At 36.5% G+C, this 24,443-nt stretch overlaps 1 protein-coding gene and 1 long non-coding RNA gene across 3 annotated transcripts in view; one reads left to right on the top strand and one right to left on the bottom strand.

The window, feature by feature from the left end:
* NDUFS4 (NADH:ubiquinone oxidoreductase subunit S4) overlaps positions 1–24,443 on the top strand; it is a 111,895-nt gene that overhangs the window by 68,249 nt on the left and 19,203 nt on the right. For both annotated transcript variants that reach the window (XM_049648079.1, XM_049648080.1), the window contains exons 3-4: positions 8,321–8,493; positions 22,096–22,169. In XM_049648079.1, coding sequence (XP_049504036.1) covers positions 8,321–8,493; positions 22,096–22,169 — 247 coding nt within the window. The remainder of the gene's footprint in view (positions 1–8,320; positions 8,494–22,095; positions 22,170–24,443) is intronic.
* Positions 361–24,443, bottom strand: LOC125934596 (uncharacterized). Its single transcript, XR_007461468.1, has 5 exons — positions 24,364–24,443; positions 13,737–13,821; positions 12,581–12,675; positions 7,541–7,584; positions 361–553 (listed from the first exon to the last, which is right to left on the bottom strand). It is a non-coding gene; the product is annotated as an uncharacterized LOC125934596 (long non-coding RNA).

Genomic DNA, 24,443 nt, shown 5'->3' with positions numbered 1-24,443 from the left:
TTAGCTTAGTAACTTTCAAAATGACTCAGAGAAGCATGTTGGTTTTCACTGACACAATATTGATCATTTAATTTGTGAGGCATGTTTTTTTTTTGTTTTTTTTTTAGTAACTTTCAGTTGTTTCAAAATTAATAGAAACCAAAGATTGTTTCGTGTGTTTCCTTGTATAAAAATGAAGTCTCCCAATGAATTTTCCTGATTTGAGGGGGGGAAAGTTTTAGCATTTTTTTAAAATTGTAGCATTCTCTCATAAAATAGCTGATTAGTAGACTTGATTTGGCTATGCCATATGTTAAATCATGTACTACAAAATTAACTATATACAGTACAAATCTGAAAATATTTGGTATCCGCACACCATTGTGTTGAGAAGGAACAATTTATTTTGCCCTTCAAGGTCCCTCTGGATGGACCAAGAACCAAGTTGACATGAGACAGATTAACAGGAGGCAGTAACATTTCATGGTGTACATTTGGCAGTTCACATAGCCATGGAGTTCCAAAGACAGTTGAGCAACATGATGCCTCTTTGAGCTAAGGAGAGGGTGGGAATCTGAGGATACAAAGGGGAGAAAGACTGTTAGCAGGAAGGTAAGAGGAGATGTTTAAAAAAAACAAGAGTTGCCTTATTATATAGATAAATTTCTTAGGTAAAGAGGAATCTATGTTAGTAGCTCTCTTTCTGGTACAAATAGGCAGTTGAGGGAGAGGTAAAGAGCTTTACCTGAATGTGCTGGGTTTTGATTGCTTTTAGTTCAAAATGATGTCCATGCCAAATTGACCCATATTGGTGTGGCCTACCCTGGGCCCCTACAATTACAAAGAGATTGTGTGATGTTTCAGAGTTATATTTTGGGCAGTTAATTAGATTTTAGATGAGTGTTAACCTTTTCATGGCGGTTTCTTTTGGTAGCTGCTCTTATAAAGTAATATAACATCATTTAGGTCATTTTTGAGGAAAATTTGTTAAATTTTTGGTATGTTTTTACAAGTCAAAAACCAAACTCATCTTCTGTAGTTTTGCATGGAAGAACGCACACTAAATAAATCCAAGCCAATTAATATATACCTGTGCCTTGAGAGGATAAATGGAAGTTGGCTTCCCTTTTGGTGGCAATACAAAATTTGACCACAGTTTTGGAAAGCAATTTGATGACATATTACAGACCATGAACATTCTTATAACCTTTGACTTTATCAGTTCTACCCTCAGTTGTGGTTAAAGGAATTAGGTTACAGGGATTTTCATTGCAGTATACTGGAAAAACAATAATAACAAGACAGTGTGATTTTTCAATAATGAGAGATTGCTGATCAATCTATCATGGCCACTAGCTCAGGAAATGAATGGGTGAGTCCTGGTGCACTGCCTCAGCCAACTGCTCCATCCCAGGAGATTCCTGAGGGGGCTGGACAAATTGGAACCATAGCTCCTGGCTGCATTTGCCAACACTGTTGCTGAACAAACTTGTTGCAAGAGAAGCCAATAACTCAAGAGATAAGGGTTTGGAAAAAAGAAAGGGAGAAATTTCAGGGGCCAGCAGCCATTGGAGGTGGCAGGTTCAAGCCTTAACAACCTACCTCTCTGCTGGCAAGATGGATACCTGGAGTTTTATAGGGAAAGTTTGTGGTGGGGGGTGGTCCATGAAAGAAAGCAAGCAGAGCGCTCATGATCACAGGTGGAATTCAGTATGTGTTTAGCCCATGATCATGGTCTGAGAAGGGCATGTGTAGGGTATGGTCTTCTAGACACTCATTTACTATTCGAGCCTTTCTGGTCTGGCAGTTGGAATGTTCAGTCATTGCAAAATGTCTTCGTCAATGCCTCAAGAAAGTGCAGTAAGAAATAAGCACAATACGTTTTAGTTAGAGTGTGAGTTAAGCAGTCTTGTCTATTTCTGGTTTTAACCATTGGCGTCTGTAGTTTAGTAAGAGGGCTCATTGACAGAATTGGCTAAGACATTGTGACATATTAACTTAATAGACTATTAATGAGGATTATGGGGCACCTGGGTGGCTCAGTTGGTTGGGCGTCTGACTTCGGCTCAGGTCATGATCTCACAGCTTTTGAGTTCGAGCTCTGCATTGAGCTCTGTGCTGACAGCTCAGAGCCTGGAGCCTGCTTTGGATTCTGTCTCCGTCTCGCTCTGTCCCTCCCCCGCTTACACTCTGCCTGTCTCTCAAAAATAAATAAGCATTAATTTTTTTTAAATAGACTACTAATAAGGATTAAAACAAATATGAAAACTAGGTCAAAAGAATCAATGCAAAATAACTGTATTATTATAACTATGTAAAGTGGAATTGTATATGAATATTTATTGGTAGGTAAAACAGTTAAGAAAACGGTTGCTAGGGTGTTAAGCATATGGATATATTTTTATAAATTTCTCTTTAATATTATTAAGTGTTTACCAGTATCGTTAAAATCTTAAGTATCCTGAAGGAATCATCTTCTCTGTCCCTCTTTGGTCAGATATTTTCTGATACTCTTTCACCTTTAAAATTTGATTAAATTTTTTTTATTTAATCCTTCCAAACAGTGCTATTACATAGCTTCTGTGATACAGTTTTTAAAGGAGGAAATGAACATAGAGTTTAAGCAACTCGTCAGTACTGCATAGGTAGCAAATGGTGGTCCTTGGGTTCCTCCAGATTTATCAGAATCCTACTTGCTTTGTCTTAACCAATATTGTATTTTCCATTGTGATTATTTAGTTATTTCTGCCATGCATCACCCCTACCATGGGTGCACAAATTGTAAACTTATTTAGGAATAAAATTTTGTCTTTATATCCCCTGCAGCCTCTGGCATGGATAACTTGGCATAATAGGATCTTTCAGTTTGAGTTGAAATAAAGTAAATTATATCTTATTCTTTCAGTTTCATAAATGCCGTAGGCTTACCAGTATGTGTTTTCATACTTAACACAACCCATTTAACATATTTTACTCAGTGTTTTTGATGTGTACAACAAATGGGACATTCAGCCCTTGTTTTTAAAAAGCTACATTTTTCTCTCCTCCAAACTTGAAGCAGCTTATGGACTCTAATTACAAAACCCTTTGTTGTATTTTGATTACTAACTCGTTTTTCAAGGAAGATGGGAGATTTTCTGTATCTTAACACCAGCTTCCCATTACTTATTCACTCCGTTCTTTTTAAAAAGTTCAATATTACTTTTTATGAGAATAGAGATGATGTCTGTACTGTTTTGAGCATTATGTCTAGTAACTAATACATAGTAGGTGCCAAAAAATACGTTGAGTAAATGAGATACATTCTTTTTATTGTCTAAGGTAAGCACTTTATATTTAGTCCTCATTTTACTTCATTTAGTTAATTTTATAGATGGTGAATGAAAAGAAGTTTATTTGCCCAAAGTTGTGATTTGGTATTCTTCTAACCCAGTTTGACTCAGCCCTTTGCTTTTAACCATTGCTCCTGTTCACAAAGAGCTAGGAGTAATGAAAATAGTTAGGGATTGATACTCATGTGTAATTCTTAGTTTGATTACGTGCTACATGATTTTCAGAGTCATTTGCATGTCACTGTTTCTATCTTAGCATTTTATTTAAAACTGAACTTTTGGTTCCGTGATAGCCTTGCCCAGTATACAGAATGTAATGTTGCATTCCAATACTTGTTTCATTACCTGGTTGGATTCCCACATCAATGTGTTGCTTTAACAGACAAACAAAAGTCAGTTCTACTAGCACACCTCTAATGTATTTTTACAGTTTTTATTTGTATCTGAATTTTGATGACCACTGACTTTTTAGAAGTGCTTAAAGTTCTTCCATGATAAGTAAATACCTATAGTTATGCTGTCAACTCTTTATATTGTTCAAACTATAAAATTTATTTTGTAAACTATCCTTCATTATTTATGAGACCACTTAGTGAGTTTCTTGTGCAAAGTATCTGTAGGGTACTTGAAAGGAAGTTTTTATTACAGATTTTTTTTTAACATCTTTCATGGTAGAAGTAGAATATAAATGCAGTCTTCAAATTTAGATCAGTTTTAGCCCTAGAATAAATTTAAATACATAATTGGTAACTAAAAGCTTGCAGTAGAACAAGTTTCTATAAGCAGTATTTGTACTTAATGTTCCAGCATGTGCTCTATTAAAACTTTTCAACATTGATCCATACATGCAATTTATTGACCTTATTACCCAGAAACCTGGTTAAAATTTTGGCTCTTCTGGATGTGCTGGGAGATCTGTCAAAAATTCACCAAAGTGGTGAAAACCTTTTTCATTTATTTCTCTTTATGACAAGTGTAAACTATTAAGGTTAAGTGGGTGGGGCAACTGGAAGTAATTACTAAGGCCAGTGGCATTTTTGTGGTTTAATAAAGGCAGAAGCTAATTATTCAGTTTTTATTTAAGTGAAATGGTGCCAGAAAGGAGGTTCCTGCAGAGCAGCTGCACTCCTTCAGTGTTACCCTAATTTACCAAAGACACAACTGTCACAAACAAAACTTTTAAACTTGATATATAACCACAAAAGTAAGGAGGCTTTTGTTTGGAGTGCATGCAGAAGAACTCCTTTATACAAATCAACCGGCAGATGACGGACAATGATGAAAATTTGATTCTTTGAAGTCATAATAGTCATTGAAATGTGTGAAATTCTGGTATTGAAAAGAGAGCGACCAGCAAGACTCTAAATCCTGGGTGGTTGCAAGAAGCTTGCTGGGAGGTTTTTCTGCATTTTGACACCAACTTCCCATTGCTTGTTCCCTGCTTCCTTTGTTAAAAAAAAAAAAAAAAAAAAAAAAAAAAAAAAGTTGAATTCACACAACATAAATGGGGACAGTTGATAACCGAATCATACAGTTTTTATATGGAAAAGAAATATTTTATAATGGAAATTGGTATTTGAAAGAATAAAGTTCATTTACATCTACTGGCATATACTTCCTTAATGATTTTTTAAATTCCTCTTCCATTTAAGTAGACTTGCGAGATAGAAGGTCAGCTGTAAGCTCTTCCAGAATTTAAGACTGTGGAGGAGATGGTGCTGAAAGAGAGGAACTTTGGAATTGTGAGGTGCATCTTTTCAGGAGCAGATATTTATCTGAATGCCCTTAGGTCTATGAATCATTAGTCACGTTTCTTAAGATCGCATTATGGTACATATGATTGGTGTTTGTGAAATTTTATTAAGATAGTAACATTATTTAGTAATTGGAATACAGGTTTTATGCTTGACTCAACTGTTTAAAAATTAAAAGTTTTAAAACTCAGAAAATTAGTGTATATTATCTAAAGGATAACTTGAGTTATGAGAATGTATACATAATTATTAGCTAGTGAGTGTTGAGTTTCTTTAGGTAAAAACTTGAAGGCTTCTCATCCAATGTGATGTAGCTTTTTTGTAGTCATAGAAAATTATGAATTGTTATTTATAAATACGTATTTTGCCAATAAAATGAGAAATCTATTAAAGGCAATATTGACATCAGCAAAGTGTTTGGATAAGTAGGGTTTTCTTTTTAGAAAACCACCGGTGATCCAATATTGCAATACAGAAATAGAAATCTAGACATAATGTCTTTAGTTCAATGTAGTTTAGTTTGCAGATGTTTTATTTATTTATTTTGAGGGAGAGCAAAGAATTCAAGACACAAGTAAAGATTTCAACATAGTGCTTCATAGTTCTTTTCAAGTATTACATTGTTTTAATGGAATCTTGGAGTGGGAGCTTTTAGCCCATTGAAATGTGGCTTAAAGGACAGGTTCTTCTGTCACTAGCTGAAGCCGTGTGGATGAAATGATAACAATAGTGTCGTAATGCATTTTAAAAGTGTGAGAAATCAGTTTGTCTAGACTGAGAGTGTGCCTACAGGGACTAGGAATTTTAGAGCTTCTGTGCCCTTTAGGTGTCAAGTATGTGAGAGATGCCAAGCCTTTTCATTCTCAGTCTTTGGCAGCAGCTCAACTCTGCTGCGGCACCTTACATGTCTTCTGCAGGCAAGAGCAGGGACTTTGTCAGAACAACTTGGGCTTCAAAATTCAGAAACTTTTTTGTGCCAATGCCAACTTTAAATTGGGGGATGAGATCAATTAAAAAAATGTCATACTTGGAGAAGCTATGGAAGCACTGGTAGTTGTTCAAAATAGAAAGAGCTCCGTAACATTTTAGCCACTTAAAGAGATTTTCCATCCTAAAAAATCATTCTGTCCCCTTCTATTTTAATAGTACAAATCAAGAAATGCTGTTTCTTTTTTTAAAAAGTTTTATTTTCTATTACTTTGTCATATATATACATCACAATGTAGAAGGTAAAGAAAAAGTAAATCTGTTCCCTATAATCTCATCTTCCTGAGCTAAATGGTATTATAAGTGTTTAATGTCTCCTTTCCTGTAAGTCGCAAAGAGTAGCTAACTTATAGTTCTATTTTTTATGAACTTTTATGGAGGGTTTGCTGTGGAATTTGGAAATGGTGCCTCGCCCTGTAATTTTGTAACACACTTATATTGTTTATTTATATACCACTTAAGCTCTAGCTGAGGAAATAGGACTTTAATATAAAGATATGTAATATTAAATAATAATATGACAGATTACAAGTGTTATAGTGAATTCAAAAGAAATAAGCATTGAGGACTTCCCAGGAGTCTCTTTTAAGCTCTTGAGTAGAGAAATATGCTTCAGAAAGTGAACAAATGTCATAAAACATGAAATTTCTTTGAAATTGAACTTGATGATTAAAAATTACCAATTAAAACTTATATTCATACATTTAGAAATTATGAACCAATTGCATTTATTTTATTTAAGAAACTTTTTAAATGTAGGCACATACTAGAAGTGTGTATTTGTGTAAATATTTATATGGATTATTTTGATAGTTTCTCCAAACAGACAAGCTGTGACAAAGTAACCACACCTACTTATTGGTGCAGGTGGAAAGGTATTGTGTTAAGCAGAAGATTGGTTGCCAGCTAAAATAACTTTAAACAGTGTTTTCTTAATCTGTGAGTAGGAAGACTAGTGAAGTCAGAAATGCGCTTAGTATTTTCCCAGTATATGTTGCCGCACTAAGTGTTGACAGTAATTATTTGGTCCATAGCATTGTTTAGAGTGGAACTATAAATTAACATTAGTCTTCTTTAGGGGATATGTTACAATGAAATAGAAATTCACAAAATTTTCTAGTTTTCACAAGTTTGGTGATTTTTTTCATGTTAACTCTGTTGTTTTTAACCAGTTTTTAAAAATTTAGTAAGTGAACCATGGTTTTAAAATGCTTCATTTTTAAGAATATGATTAACCCTGATATGATCTTACTTTGATCGAATATTCTACCATTACTGAAAGGAGACTTAAACTCTGAATTACTTTATTATTTTGTGTCCAGACTGCTACTATGTTTGATAAATATGTCTAATCTGGGGCATCAAAATTACAGACATTTATCACTTTGAGCATTTGTTAAAATTATTTAAAAAAAAAAGAGAATCAAGAAAGTTACCATTGTTTTCATATCACATTTCTGCAAAAACTGTGTAACTTTTATGGCTTACCTTTGCAGAATAAATTTGGTGTGGGTTCTTTTCAGTAGATTTCACTAAAAGGAGATAAATCAAAATGCTAATTAAAGTTTATAATTGATTTTATTTAACAAAAGGTTTAGGCCTTCCCCTGAAGGAAATGACTTCTTGTAAGCAGTTTGACACAGAAACCACTGATAATAGATTTTTTTCCTATTTAAAAGTAACTTTTTATATGCCCTTACTTTTTAAAAAATACATGTATTTTGAGAGAGAGCACACGTGTGTGGGAGGCACAGAGAGAGAAGAGGACAGAGGATCTGAAGCGGTTTCTGTGCTGACAGCAGCAAGCCAGATGCAGGGCTTGAACTCACAAACCAAACTGAGATCTTGACTTGAGCTGAGGTCTGAGGTCGGATGCCTAACTAATTGAGCCACTGAAATGCCCCTCCCCCTAATTTTAATATCCATTCACATTCTTTCTCTGCTTACTAGTTACACCTGCTCATGAAATAAGAGTCTATAGGCTCTTCTACCAGCAAACTCTTCAGAAATTATCAATGCTTTATTGGACAAAAGGGACCTAATTTTTTTTTTCATGAACCCTTTCCCACTGTACCTTAACACTCCTCCCAGTATACCTTTTCCAGATATCAAAATAGCAGTTTATATGGTAAAAGCAGAGTAGTGAAGTCAGAAAGCTAAAAACCCCAGTTTATAAGTCTGAATAGAATTGCATGAACATAAAAAGCAGCAAAAGTACATCAGAGTATATGTGAGCTGTTAGAAATGTGTTTGCTTCTTTTTCTGTAGGATATCACTACTTTAACTGGCGTTCCAGTAGAGCATATCAAAACTAGAAAAGTCAGGATCTTTGTTCCTGCTCGCAATAACATGCAGTCTGGAGTAAACAACACAAAGAAATGGAAGATGGAGTTTGATACCAGGGAGCGATGGGAAAATCCTTTGATGGGTTGGGCATCAACGTGAGTACTTTGGTTTAATTTGAATATTGTTTCTGCTTTTTCTGTGTGGGTTTTCCTTTTAAATATGTTAAATTGTAAATCCAATATGTTGACAATACTTTTTGAGACCATTTGTGTAGGTATAATGTTAAGTGATAGACCTATATATTATATTTACGTGAATATGTATTTAATGGTCATGTAAGGGTGGCCCAGCACTAAAATCATAGAAACAGTCTTTTCAGAGAACTATTTACTGGATAAAAATGGCTGACGCTAAGCATTGTTAGCATGGCCCCAAGCTGTTTAAGACACACTGTGTGAATAGTGTTAATAATTTAGTGACACTTTTGTTTACGTATAAATTATTTTTTGTTGTTGTTTGTAAGGAGAAGAGTGAGTTTAGAAATTAGATATTATGGGGTGCTTGGGTGGCTCAGTCGGTTAAGCGTCTGACTCCTGGTTTCGGCTCAGTTCATGATTTCATGGTTAGTGAGCTTAGACCCCTAGTCAGGTTCTGTGCTAACAGTGCAGAGCCTGCTTGGGATTCTGTTTCATTCCCTCCACCACTTGGACATGCTCTCTCTCAAAATAAATAGATTTTTTTTTAAAAAAAGAAAGAAATTAGGGGCGCCTGGGTGGCTCAGTCGGTTAAGAGTGTAATTTTGGCTCAGGTCATGATTTCACAGTTCATGAGTTGGAGCCCATGTCGGGCTCTGTGCTGACAGTTCAGAGCCTGGAGCCTGCTTCAGATTCTGTGTCTCCCTCTGTCTCTGCCCCTTCCCTGCTCATGCTCTGTCTCTCTCTCAAAAATAAGCATTAATGAAAAAAAAAGAAATTAGCTATTTTGAGGGAAACTTGCAAGTTCCTGAGATCTTGTGATTAACAAATTTATAGTGCATTGGAATAAAGTGGTTGTAAATTCGGTGGCACCAATGAAGTCAGTAACCTAAATCTCTGTGGTGGAATAAAACTCAAATGTTAAATGGCAGGACTGCCTCTAATTGAATAAAAGCTGCTGTTTGTTGCTGCTACTAGAGAAAACAGCCAGATAAGCTAGAAAATTGTCAATCTTATTGAGACTCCTAGAGCATTTTATGTGTCCAGTCTTTAGTTGAAGGTGGTTATCAGTTTAAATTATGTCTAACTGTAAAAAAGTCTGATATTTAACATCTTTTCTTACAATGTACCTGGGGGAGTTTTTGTTAAAAATGTCTGCCATGTGTAGTTTAAATACAATTATATTTTATTTGACATGATGATATATAGGTAGTTTTTTAGGTGTCCGTACTGTTTTAAATGCTGTGATTACTCTTTAAGTCACATGAGATTTTAATGTTTTCCTCTATTTGCAAGATTCATCCATTGCACTATTTATTAATGGTATTTGTGTAGTTTTATTAATAAATTTAAAGATCAAATAGGCTTTATTCAGTGATATATGAATCAGGTAGCATCCCATCTAGCTAATAGAAAGGAACTCTAAAGAACTATACAAAATGGAAGACTTTTTTTTTTTTTCTTAAGATTTTATTTTTAAGTAATCTCGCTGCATCCAGCGTGGGACTTGAACTCACAACCCTGAGATCAGGAGTCACATAGTCTACCGACTGAGCCATCCAGGCACCCCCAAAATGGGAGGCTTTAATTGGCAGAATGGTCAGAGATAGGGAAAGTATGGATTACCTCTTCTCTGCACACAGAAGGGGGTCTGGTCTATTGGGTGGATTACCTCACTATTGCTGATGGGGAAATTCTAGAATTGACTAGTTTAAGGTTACATTTCTGGGAGGGGTTGAAATTACAGTTAGGTATACAGTCTTGCTTTGTTGATGTGAGGCTTAGTGCAAATGACTCCATTTTGAGCCTATTTTGATTTTTTAAAAAATTAAATCAGACTCTCAGCATAACTGAGAGATAACATCAAAATTAAAGGCATTAGCATCACTCCCAGCTACCACTTTGAAGTTCTCCCAGCTTTTTCTTTTTTTAAATGTTTATTTATTTTGAGAGAAAGAGAGAGCAGGAGCCAGGGAGGGGCATAGAGGCAGAGAGAGAATCCCAAGCAGGCTCCACACTGTTAGTTCAGAGTCTGACTTGGGGCTCGATCTCACAAACCAAGAGATCATCACCTGAGCTGAAATCAAGAGTCTGATGCTTAACTGACTGAAACACCCAGGTGCCCCTCTCACAGCTTTTGTTAATCCTTTGGGTGGTATTCACAGGTCTTAGTGTCTGTGACAGACCACAGCTTCAGGTTCTTAATTTTTTTTTTTTATTTTTTTAAGTTGAATTATTTTGAGAGAGACAGAGAGAGAGCAAGCGGGGTAGGGGGAGAAAGAGAGACAGAGAGAGAATCCCAAGCAGGCTCTGCACTGTCAACGCAGAGCCCAATGCGGGGCTTGAACTCATGAACCATGAGGTCTTGACCTGAGCTGAAGTCGGATGCTCAACCAGCTGAGCCACCCAGGTGCCCCCGGTTCTTAATTTTTTTTAAGTTGGTTATTCTTTTTGTTTTTAATTTATTTTATGTTTATTTATTTTTAAGAGTAAGAACATGAGCCGGGGATAGGCAGAGAGAGAGGGAGACACAGAATCTGAAGCAGGCTTTAGGCTCTGAGCTGTCAGCACAGAGCTCGATGTGGGGCTCAAACTCATGGAACATGAGATCATGACCTGAGCCGAAGTTGGACACTTAACTGACTGAGCCACCCAGGTGCCCCCTTTTGGTTCCTTTCAGTCTTAGGAAGATCATTTGCTTGTTGGGTAGAGGATAGGAACATGCATTTAAAGTCTTTGAGAGAATACATCATGCCAGGAAAGATTAGTATGATTATAATAAACAAGACAATTCCCAGTGTTTGGATGGGACTTTAGAACCATGGTCTCCAAGATGCAAACCAATCAAAATCAATTCAGTCAAAGACTCCATGGAAAGAGTCAACCGTTTTATGCCAAGTGGCTTTCTAGGTGATCTTATGTAACTAGTTTCAGCTTCCCCAGAAGTAATCCACAGCAGGTGGTATTGACCAGGGAATTAGAGCCCTGCCTGCCAAAGGAAGTGAATCCTGAATGCCTCCCAGTAATTCTCATTTTAATCTGTGGCTCCAGACTGGAAAGTGACAGCGATGGAAGCCAGTTATATTTTAATGGCCTGTAGACTACACAGGCAGTTTTATTCTGGTTACCTTTTCCTTGTATTCCTTTCTTTTTCTTTTTCTTTTATTTTTTTAACATTTATTTTTGACAAAGAGACAGAGCATGAGTGGGGGAGGGGCAGAGAGAGAGAGAGAGAGAGAGAGAGACACAGAATCCGAAGCAGGCTCCAGGCTCTGAGCTGTCAGCACAGAGCCCGATGCGGGACTCGAACTCACAGACCGCGAGATCATGACCTGAGCCAAAGTTGGATGCTCAAACGACTGAGCCACCCAGGCACCCCGGTATTCCTTTCATTATAGAGAACCTAGATGCAAAGTTCCCCAAGTTTTGAGGTTATTAACTAAAGACAGGGAAATGGACCAAGGGCTCTCTAATATATAGACCAGAGTTTTTGTGACAAGAAGAGAGGATTTTAGCTAACGTATGAAGTATTGATCTGGGATCTTGGGAGGAAGTAATCTACATCATTGTCACCTACTTCTCTTCTTCAATCTGATTTGAAGGTTTCCAGCTTTTGCACATTATTAGATATTAGGCAAAGCCTTTTTCAGCTGTGAAATATGTGCCTGAGATTCTAGTCCTTGAAGTTCGGCTCCATCTAGGTGGTGAGGAGGAACGAGTAGAGCCCTTTCTGAGGAGATTCAAAGGCAGTCTTTGTTCTCAGTGATTCCAAGTGTGAGGGAAAATGGAAAATATTAATTTGGAGAGTTGTAGTCAGATAATTGATGAAACTAGAAAAATTTAGGATCCAGTCTAGTTTATAGGAATACAACAAAACCTCAAAAATAGTTCATAGGGCTAGGATCCAGCATTTAAAAAGGTACAAACATTATCTTATGCTCTACAATTAACTCCATTTTTTTAAAAACCAAAGATAAACACAGTAAAACTAATTGGCAGTAAACTTGGCCTGATTGTTTACATAAGTGCAGTGAGAATAGTGACTTACCATATGAGCTTTTTTTGAACACTGCTTTGCCGAAACTTTTCATAAGGAATCTCGAACTGTGAAAAGCTTCCAAGGGACTGGCCATCAGATTTTACCTGCAAAATCATTCCTATCAAAGCCTTGGTAGGGGAGCCTGGGTGGCTCAGTCAGTTAAGCATCCGACCGGCTCAGGTCATGATCTTGCAGTTTGTGAGTTCAAGTCCTGTGTCGGGCTCTGAGCTGAAAGCTCAGAGTCTGGAGCCTGCTTTGGATTCTGTGTCTCCCTCTCTCTCTCTTCCCTCCCCCGCTCATATCTGTCTCTCTCTCTTTCAAAATCATAAATACACATTAAAATTTTAAAAAAGGCCTTGGTGATATAGCCAGTGTTTCCAATTGTCTTGTTATAAGGAGAACAGATTTTTAAAAAATTTTTATAGTGTTTATTTTTGAGAGAAAGCCAGGGAGGGACAGAGAGGTGGGGAGACAGAGTATCCAAAGCAGGCTCCATGCTGACAGCACAGAGCCCAGTGTGGGGCTCATACTCACAAACTGTGAGATCATGACCTGAGCCAAAACCTGACGTTTAACATATTGAACCACCTAGGTGCCCCAAGGACTTTTATTGAAGTTGTGTAAATAACTAGCTATATTGCTACGAAAAGAATACTTCAGAGTTTCATCTTTGTTTACAAAGGTATACTTAACCAAATTGTTGTAAATCATTAATAGCTTAAGAGAAAAAGTTTGCAAAGTCTGGAAAAACAAAACATTAAAGAACCAGCAGTATTTCAGATAAGAAGTTCTATAAATTATAATTTTTATCAGTCCACTCAGTGCCATGTTACTAATCCTTTATTTTTTTTTAAGTAGGCTCTACACCCAATGTGGAGCTCAAATTCACAACCCCAAGATCAAGGGGTTGCATGCTCTGACTGAGCCAGCCAGCACCCACCATGTTATTAATTCTTGAATCCATTTTTTTCTAATAGTTCTGGAAATTCCTACCCAGTTTAGTTTTATGATCTTAGTTATGATAAACCTGTACTTGTCAGGGCGCCTGGCTGGCTCAGTTGGTACAGCATACGATTCTGGATCCCAGGGTTGTAAGTTTGAGCCCCACATTGGGTATAGAAATTACTTAAAAAAGATAAAAATCTTTAAAAAAAGAAACCCGTACTTGTCAAAATCCTTTCCATGAATCTCCTTGAAAATGGTAGCACTTTCTTAGGAACACTGAAGCATCAGAGTAAAACAACGTATCTCTGTAAATGGAATTGACAAGGAAATTTGGTTATTGTGTTACACAACATTTTAAGAGAAGTAGAATTATGAATGATAACATTACACCAGGACATCAGATTTCTAGAAATTTTAGAAAACTTATAGTACATACCTATATAAATTACATAAAGAAGGCTTAATATTATTTTATCTGACATGGCTTCTCCTGTCACTTAACATATCAAATAAGCCTAACTAGTTTAACATCTCCCTTTTTATAAGAAGAGAATACAAATCTTTTGCAATTTTTTGGGACCCTCTAGAAAAATCCTAAAGTTAGTTCAAGGTCAAAAATACTTCATTTGGAGTTTGAATTTTGGAAAGTTGATAAAAAATATCAAAGGTTAAAAAACACTTGGTCAAGTTGGATCGTAGGTTAGTGTGAAATAATACTTAGTTATCCAGTTAACCATAGGGACAATTATAGACTCTGAGAGCAAATACAAAACGTTAAATTAGGGGGCACCTGACTGGCTCAGTTGGTAGAACGTGACTCTTGATATCAGGGTTCATGCCCCATGTTGCGGCATGGAGCCTACTTTAAAAAAAAGTTAAATTATTGTAAAACAATAAGCTTAACTTTTTAAATAGGGAAGTAATTAAATTTAAGTAACTAAAGGTGTGATAAACAAAAACAACATGAAACACAGGAAATTATTTTGACAAGACAAAATCTTTGATTTCTAGGCAGATTAGTCAAAACGGTAAAGGAATAATAATTTCTTTTACTATCTCTTATCAAAAGCAGACCAACAGTCCAAGAAAATTTTGTCCTTTTAACAGAGAGAAAAACCACATTCTAATTTCTTACTAGCTTACTTGTTCACTTAAATTTATTCTAATCTTAGCCAGTCTTGACCATGCCTAATACTCATGTCCAAAGATTCTTTTTCTTCCACAAACCTTAGTGGCTTTAATTACATATGTTAGAATTTTTAACCCTAAAAACCTTTAAAAAAATTATGTAGGCTCCATGTCCAATGTGGGACTTGAACTCATGACTCTGAGATCAAGAGTTGAATTCTCTACTGACTGAGCCAGCCAGGTACCCCTAAAACTCTTAATTTTTAATGAAAATAAGGAAGTAAACAAATGGTTATGAACTGTCTCTTACACTAGCATTCTGTAGATTGGCAGACATAATTTTGTTATATCTGGGAACACATGTTTTCTCATAGTAAATTTCTCAGGCACAAAACATGTTTACTAATACATCCAAATACCTTGAGTTCCTCTATAAAAGGAAGGTAAAGTGTCTGCATTGTATTCACTATTGATAATTCTAAAGACATGCCTATTTTAATTAAGCCAACAAACTTAAATTGGCTTTGATACTGAATATTTTCACAGATCACATGAGTCTGAAAAGCATTTGAGTTTCTATTGTATAGCTGAGAATTTTAGGAATGCCTTAATTTATAGAGGTGCTTAATTTTCTTCAAGCCAATTAAATACAACTCTTTTACAAATTAATTTTACCAATACCATTAAGAGATTTAAAAAAACCCACCTATCTGTAACACATATATTTTGACACATAGACATACAGACAGATGTAAATGTAGAACTTCTAACTTCTATTTTAAAATTACTTGCACGGGGGTACCTGGGTGGCTCAGTCAGTCAAGCATCCGACTCTTGATTTCATCTCAGCTCATGATCTTACAGTTCCTGAGATTTAGCTCTGTGTCTGTCTCTGCACTGAGCATGGCACCTGCTTGGGATTCTCTGTTTACCTCTCTCTCTCAAATAAATAAACTTCGAAGAAAAATAAATTACGGCCATCAATCAGGTACAGTAATACACAACTCATTAGTTATAAAAGAAGTTGGATCTAAGTTGTTTTTCTGGTAGATGGTATAGGTTAAGGTTACTTGTTCAGATGGCTAAAGCTTTTTACTTTTCTGGAGGAGACATCTACTTCACTGAGTTGATGTTCACAGATTTACATAGGACCTTTGAAGACACATTTTTTCCATTGTCCTGTTTGATTACAAATGAAACATCAACACTTGGGCCATGGTTTGATTGTGGACCCCTAGTGGGGGGTGTGTGATGTGGGGGACCCAGGTGTTATTTTAGGTGCCTGGCCTTGGAGTTATTATATCTCTATGGCCAGTATCTTGGCAGACTTTTGTTTGTGGTCTTGTTTCAAAGTTCCTTCAAAGTGCTCAGCTATGGTCACAGGTTCAGTCAGTCAATTGTCTCCATCCTGTTTTGTGCTTATCAATTCACTAATCTCAGGAGATACTCCACTGACAAATAGAGCAGCTAGAGCAAGTTGGGTGACCTTATTCTTATTCTGGAGCCCCAGAATGCTGTAGGAAGAAAGCTTCCAAGTGGGCTTAAAGTCTGCAACAGATTCGTCTTTGTTTTGTTTGCATGTTTGAATAATATACAAATAATAAATAAATATACATGTTTGAAGGAGGGGGACACTAGGAATGGCTTTTAAAGATTGGTTGCTGTTCTGTGAACCTTTTCTAGTCCAGGAGGGGACCAGATTGAAGGTTAAGGATCTTGGATATCATCCTTGGGGTTATACCATCTTGCTTCCTGCATCCATTTTTGGGCTTTACCAGGTCCCACCAACATGTGCACAAGAGGACAAGATCTGGCAACCTGGCTCTAATAACTTCTTCAGAAAACTTTTGGGGATCGTCCTTGGGTTTAGGAAATTCTTTTAACTATGGTTTTAATTTAGTCTTTGACCAAGGAGTGAAAGAGAGTCACCCCACAACCTCAGGTGTTTTTATTGTAAAAGATAACCTTTTAATAGTCTCTTCAGAGTGGAAAGGCAGTTCAGATACAGGATTTAGTAGAGTGTTGAGTACTCAAAGGAAGATTTGAGGCGAGCAGTAGGAGTTTTATTGTCTTTTTTTTTTTTTTTTAAGTACCTCTTGTGTCTTTAATTTTTCATTAGTCTTTTGCTTCATTTTTTTAATGAAGCATTTTTGGAATCTTGATGCGTTTTGGAAGCTTCTGAATACCAATTAAAATAGATATCTCATTCTGTTTGTTCAGTTTAGGAACCCTTGTTTTCAAGTACATTTCTTAAATGAATGATCTCATCTAATTGGAACGTTCCCCATAATGGCCATTGTAATTAATTCTAGGTTGTCTCTAATAACATTTTGACAATCTTGTAGATATTTATAGCTTCTGAGACAAAATATGCAGGTGTGTCAGAAGGTGGCATGCTTAACTTTTTAGAATTTAAGGATCCCTTCCCTTTTGTTGTTATTCTAGCTAAGCCTTTGGGTCTCTCAGAACCAAACTGAAAGGGATACTTATACTTGTAAGGGATGTGCTGCTGCATTGGGGGTTTTATGGTGTTTTGCAGTATACCTCATTGCACAGAAATGTTCTTGAGGTTGACAGTGACTTAGTGTCAATCTAATCCATTCTGTAGCCGACTTATACTAACATGGGGATCTCTGAGTTAGGTGGTGATTGCTCTAACAGCTTTTAAGTGCCTAACATGTTCCCACCAATTTTTGCAGCTTTTTGGCTTCCATCATCCCTATTAACATTAACCTTTACACAAAACAAGACAATCAAACATGTATACCTTACTATATTGGCAATAACCAAGAGATAGTACTGTGCTCTGGCCATGAGATAGTCCTGTGTGCACCGCCAGTAATTTCTATCATGAAACCTTGGACTGGGGAAAGGATTGAACTAGCAGACACCAACAAATGGGGACTGGAGGCTCCACATCAGTGGGAAACTGCAACTGCCATTAACAGTTCCCCCATAGGTCTTGGGACAGAATTAAGGACCCTGGGGTTTCAGACAGTTAAACCAGAATTGTGGCCTGAACTACCAGCAGCTCCCATGGAACTTACTGGTAAGCCAATTAGATTTGGAGCTTGACGCAAAGAGAGTAGAGATCAGAATCAGGAACTTACCTATGACTCTTAGAAATGGTGGAAAAAAGGGTGCCTGAGTGGCTCAGTCGTTAAGCATCTGATTTGGGCTCAGGTCATGATCTCACAGTTCATGAGTTCAAGTCCCACATTGGGTGAGCTTGAGCCCCACTTGGGGTGAGCTGTGCTTCTCTCTCTCTGCCCCTTACTCACTTCCACCCTCTCTCTATCTCAAAAAAAAAAAAAAAAAGTGAAAAAGACCAAGAATTCAAAAGGATTCGTGGGTACCGCCCCTGTTTCTCATTGTCCCTAAATGCCATCAGAAGTTTGCTTCATATCCCATAGCTGCCACCAAATCTGTTAAAAACAAAATTCAACTGAGTAAATTTAAAGATCAAATTGGCTTTTATTCAGTTATTCATGAATCCAGCAGCATTCCATCTAGCAAATACAAAGAAGCTTCAAAATGCTGTGCAAAATATAGGAGGCAAGGATAAGGAAACAGCAGATTTCCTCATCTGATTGTTATTCCAGATTGACTATTTTAAGATTACATTCTTGAGAGAGAGACTGAAATTGCAATTAGGTATGAAGTTTTGATTTGCTAAACACAAATGACTCCATTTTGGGCCTGCTATCTTTTATAACAGTTTTCATTTGGGGGTTATTATAATACTTAAAATGAAGATTCTTATACATATCTCTTGGTGAACCTTTGACTTCATATTAATATGCTGATTGACCCCTGATAAATGAATTTCTATTCAGTATCATTAATTCTCTATCCTTATGCCTATTCAGTTAATGACACTGGTTATGAGATAAGTTTTGTTTTAGCAGACAGTGCAGTGACTGATAGATTACCTTGAATTTATGGAGGATATATGTTTTGCTTTGTTAGGGTGGGTATGTTTCAATTTTACTCTGGTCTTAGCCCTAGAACACAGTGTTAGAAAATAAAAAGGCATGGCTCTTTTGAGGTTTTGTTGGAAAGTACAAAGTACTTACCAAGTCCTTCTAAGTCTGTGGGACTCCAGACTTAGTCTTCCCTGTAGCAAGTAAACAGCAGTTGAAACCTCTGCTTAGTTGTTTCAGCCTTCTCAGTTGTTGAGAGTCTTGCGCATTTGTGTGCAGTTCAGAATTTCCCTCCTCTTCAGATTCCTCCTTTTTACTGTTTCTTCCCCTAACTTGCCAGCAGCTCTGACAATCCTAAACACTCTCTCCAGATTCCTTGTGCTAATAAGACTGTGGCTTTCTGCTTGACTTCTTGATGGTCCTAGCTATCTAGACCAGAGAGTACCTTTAAGGAAAAAACAGTATCAACTTATCTAAACCATTGTGTTTCCCTTCTTTCCAAGGTTCAATTCTTCATTTTCTTTCCTGCTTTTGGTCACTCTGTTCCCTTCAAACAGTTGGTTTTTCATTTTGTTTTGTCCATAGTTTATAATTATGTAATTGTTAGGCAGGTAAGTCTGATTTTAATGACAAGTAAATCTGCCATTATCCAAATTGGAACCTCAGTAATTGGGAATTGAGCAAATAAAGTTTAAAAATAGAAGTACAGGGGCGCCTGAGTGGCTCAGTCAGTTAAGCATCCGAATTCAGCTCAGGTCATGCTCTCACAATTTGTGGGTTCAAGCCCGCATTCAAGCCTGCTTGGGATTCTCTTTCCCTCTTTGTCTCAAAAAATAAAATAAATATAGAAGTACAGATTATATTTGGTAAAGATTAAAAAGATTATTTATAGATGGAGGAGGGTAAACTGTAAAAGACTTCATGTAAAAGATTGGTATTCATTGAAGACCGTGAGAGATGGTTGGGGTGGACTTTGATATGCTGATGTGTTCTGGTCTCCCTCTGTATTTCTAGTGGAAGGAACAGATTCAGCTGGTGGGAACGTATAGGTTGCCTTCAGAGGAACACTTAGCAATCTGTTTGAACAGTTTGTTACTTTCAAGGGAAATAATTAAAAAGAAGACTGGAAAGTGTGGGTTTTGATCATATTGTAGAAGGGCTTGAATGCCAAAGTGTAGGAGATTTTGAAATTAATTTGGTAGACAGTGGGAACTATTTTAAGTTTTAAAGTTGGACGATGAGTTTGAGAGTTGAACTTTAGGCAAATTTGGCAACAAGATGAAGGGTAGATTGGAGTCAGGAAAGGAGGCAGAAAAATTAGTTAGGAAAGAATAGGAAGTTTGAGGAAGGAGAAAGGGTGACTGGTGGTGGCAACATATTTAGAGAAGAATTGCGCAACATAGGAGACAGAGAAGGAAAAGGATGGAAACTGATACAAGTTGTTACTGTTAACCTATGTGTGTAATTCTTCATAAATAAAGTGAGCAGAAGAATAAAAGCTGTACCACCTTTGCAGAAAGGAGAGCTCCTGGCTCCTGAGTTTTTCCTACAGTTTTTTTTTTGTTTCCTGTTCTCAGCTAAGCTGACATGAATGACAACACTCACCAAATTACTGGATCATATTTATGTTGACCATTTATTTTTAATAGAGGATTTTTTTTTTAATGTTTATTTGAGAGAGAGAGAGAGAGAGGCAGAGAGAAGGAGACAAGAGAATCTGAAGCAGGCTCTAGGCTCTGAGTTGTCAGCACAGAGCCCAATGTGGGGGGCTCAAACCCCCCAGCAGTGAGATCATGACTTAAGCCAAAGTCAGGTGCTCAACTGACTGAGCCACCCACGCACCCCAGGACAATTCTATTTTTTAAAAGTTTATCTTGTGAGAGAGTGAGCGGGGAAGAATCTCAAGCAGGCTCTGCACTGTCAGTGTAGAGCCTGTCATGGGGCTCAAACTCACAAACCATGAGATCATGACCTGAGCTGAAATTAGAGTCAGACGCTTAACTGACTAAGCTACCCAGGCACCCTTTGTTGACCCTTTTGTTCTCAGTATAGTTTCTCTAAACTATCAACTGAGAAATCGTATGTGCTTTGAAGAGGAGGGATCGATATAATATTATATTCATTATTGGTGCTAATACAGCTCACTAACATGAAGTTCTTTTGCTTACAAGGTGGGGGAAGTGGTATGGTAAGAATACATATCATAGGATCTCATAAGGAGCCCCAGAACAGTAACCATAGTGGATGACTGCAACTTCAGCAGCAATTTGTGAATCTTCATTTCATTGAGGGCTGCTTCCCATATATTCTCTTCAGTGTATATCTCATACCTTCCCACTATCCATATTACTTCCTAAATCTTATTTTTTACTTCCATATTTTTAAAGTATATTTATTTATTTTTAGAGAGAGAGACATTGGGCATGCACATAAGAGGGGAAGAGGGAGGGAGGGAGAAAGAGAGAATCCCAAGCAGGCTCTATGCTTCCAGAGCACAATGTGAGTCTCGATCCCACGAACCAAGAAACCATGATCTGAGCCAAGATCAAGAGTCAGATGCTCAAACGGCTGAGCTACCCAGGTACCCGTTCCACATTTCTGCACGATGTTTCACGGAATGCTATATTCACCATTGAGAGATTCATAATAAACATTTGTAGCAAACAGTGTTCTGCCTTTTTATAAATGTACTAATAAAACTGATATTTCTGAAGTTATATGTATGGCAGCTTGTGAAGAGTCTGTGTAGATTTGTAAATATTACCCTTTCTTAGATTGAGGAACTCAATTAGATGTCAATTCTTGGAGCTTTATTTTGTCATGTGGCCGTATGCTTATTGCCCATAATGATAGAAGGTTCATTAGAAGAGTGGGTGTTGTTGCCATCTATTGGGGGGGGGGGGTAATGATAGTAGTACTTACAGTTGCACTCACCAGTAATTTTCTTGGTAATAAATTTATAAGGTCAGTTTGAGTTTGAGAATTCTCTTGTTTTTTTTTTAATTCATTTCTATTTTTTTTTTTTTGAAGAGTTGAATAAATGATTTTATTAAGGAGTAAAAAAATTGCTGAATGTCTTTGCAGTTACTAATTTTTTTTAATGTTTTATTTATATTTGAGAGAGAGAGAGAGAGTGCAAGTGGGGAAGGACAGAGAGAGAAGGAGGCATAAAATATGATGCAGACTCCAGGCTCTGAGCTGTCAGCACAGAGCCCAAGAGGGGCCTCAAACCCATGAAGCATGAGATCATGACCTGAGCCAAAGTCAAACGCTTAACCGACTGAGCCACCCAGGCACCCCTGCAGTTACAAATTTTTTAATTTGACAATACATGTTAGAAAATCTCAGTTTAACACAGGAAAAGATGACATTCAAAGAGTTAAGTTTTAAAGAGACTGTTTGAAACAAGGTATTTATACTTATCTCATACAGCAGCTGTTTATTTTCTAAATGTTTTAGTTGATTTTACATATATATTTTAAAATATATATTTAATGTTAAATCCTGGAAAAAAATGGTCTCTTACAGGGCTGATCCCTTGTCCAACATGGTTCTGACCTTCAGTACTAAAGAAGATGCAGCTGCCTTTGCAGAAAAAAATGGTATGTTTAGGTTATATTTGTTTTGCTTTGACAAATAAAATGAAAGTAAGATTTTATGTTCTTGACCTTAATCAAAATCAGTCACGAATACAGAATTTGAGTTGAAAGAAATCTTGTAGTAGGTCTGTCTAATCCCGTGGTTTTTAGATTTTTTACACCATCAAAACACCTCCCCCATGTAAAAAAATCTAAAATAGAATGCCCACATAACACATAAAAGCCAAACTTCCCCTAATTTGAAATAGAAGCAGGGAGAAAAACTATTTCTCCTACTCCTACCTTGTTTATGGCTCCCTCTGCAGAATTACTAACATTTGGTTTTTGAACTCATTGAACATCTCATAAGATAGCCTGTTCCAGTCGATACCTCTGTTTATTATTTTCTTTATTACTTTGAGCCAAAATCTCAAATCTGTAATTCTGCCTAATAGCTCTTCCCTTATTTGAAAAATAGTTATCATTACCTTATTCTCTATAAAATTTCATGTAAGCCTAAATGTTTGCCACTTTTCTAGATATGGTGGGGATAGTACCAAGCATAATCTGAACTCTAATATTAGATTAATGCAGCCTAAGACCGTATTAGTTTTTGAGGTAGCCACCTAAAATTTCTTTATGTTGATATTGCTATCAATGAAAATGCCAATTCTTTTCTCCTCATTTTCTATTAAGCCATGCAACATGGTGGTCAGTCATGGGAGTCAGTCCAGTCTGAATTCTGATCCTTGTTATGCTACTCTGAAGCTATATGATTTTGGATTAATTTCATAATGGACTTAACGTTTTCTCATGGTTGAAGTCATGGTACTTAAGTCATAGTGTACCTAGTCCAGTACCTTTTACCTAATAGTTACTTTGAATCTATTAGTTCTCACCCTTACCTCTCTCCATCTGATATTTCTGTTTGTCTCCTTTGGATTTAAAAGCACTACTATATATTTGTACCTAATGCATTCTTTTGTTCCAGTTGGTCAAACTCAGTTGGTCAAACTGAATTTGAATCTAAACTATCTATTTGAATGAGATCGTGTCTATTTAAGTATATTGTTACTATAACGCAGTAGATCAATGTAAAAGATTATTAGTGTTCTGTAACATATTTGACATATATTATTATCTAAAATATTCACTTTACCCTTAGTATTATGTAGCTTATGAGTAAGAGTGTGAAGCCAAACTGCCTGGCCTTTGGATCCATGTTGGTCTCCTATTATTTGTATGTCTTGTGCTTCCATTTTCTCCTATGTACGGTGGGAATTGAGGATTGCCTTCATTAATAGAAGTGCTTAGAACATAGTTAAGTTATAATTGTACATAAGTTTTCTTAGACTTTGTAGTAGGCTTTTTAAAACTTAAAAAAAAAAAATTGTAAATGAAGCTCCTTATTAACATGTTCTTGGCAATTTCCAAATTTCTTAATTACATAATTATTCTCATGGTGGTCATAGTCTTTAAGATATTATTTTGATTTAAATTAAATTGCTTTTTAATTAAACTGTAATATAGCTTATCAAAAGCAGTTCTATTAATGTTTTCCATCTTTGCAGCCTACCATATTTCATGTCTGACACCTTGAAAATTATTCATTTGAGGTCTGTAATGTGAGTTTAATAACAGGAAATCTAATTAAATTGTTAAATCTCTGGTTAATGTCTAAGTGGTCACCAGGACTGCATGACTACAGTTGTCATGTGAATTGCAGGTGTGAACTAGCTGCTGCTGTTGAAATCAGGTGCTTTCCCACTTTGATTTCTACCTCCCTGGGAAAGAAAACTGAGGAACATTATCAAAGTCAGTAAACAGTGTTAACTTGAAAAAGTTTAATGGAGAATATCTTATAATACTGTAGACTAATAGTGGGTCAGGAATTTTAACCTACAAGGTAGTAGGAATTCTATCTGTCTTAGTCACTGCTTTGTCCTCAGCACCTAGCACAAAACCTATATAATGGACATGTGATATGTGGTAAAATTAATTGACTTTCTAAAATACATCTTTCTACTCATCTGAGAGAGTTCTCACTGATTATTACACCCTTGAATTCACTGTAGTACTTGTGATCTGTCTCATTTATTGAACATTCAGCATTATATATCATGTAAAGAGATTTTATATATATAAAGTCCTGTTTCTCTAGTTATTGAGGCAACAAATCATTGAAACGGTACAGAATCCCAAATTACCCACATCTTACCCATTCTGATTTGCCTCTCTTGGGTGGGTGGATAATGGTGGGGACATACAAATGGATCCCCTCTCCCCCCACACCTAACA

Source organism: Panthera uncia, assembly GCF_023721935.1.
Source record: "Panthera uncia isolate 11264 chromosome A1 unlocalized genomic scaffold, Puncia_PCG_1.0 HiC_scaffold_17, whole genome shotgun sequence".
In the NCBI taxonomy this organism is placed as follows: domain Eukaryota; kingdom Metazoa; phylum Chordata; class Mammalia; order Carnivora; family Felidae; genus Panthera; species Panthera uncia.
The sequence above is the reverse complement of the archived record's forward strand: the minus strand, read 5'-3'. Positions and strand labels throughout refer to the sequence as shown.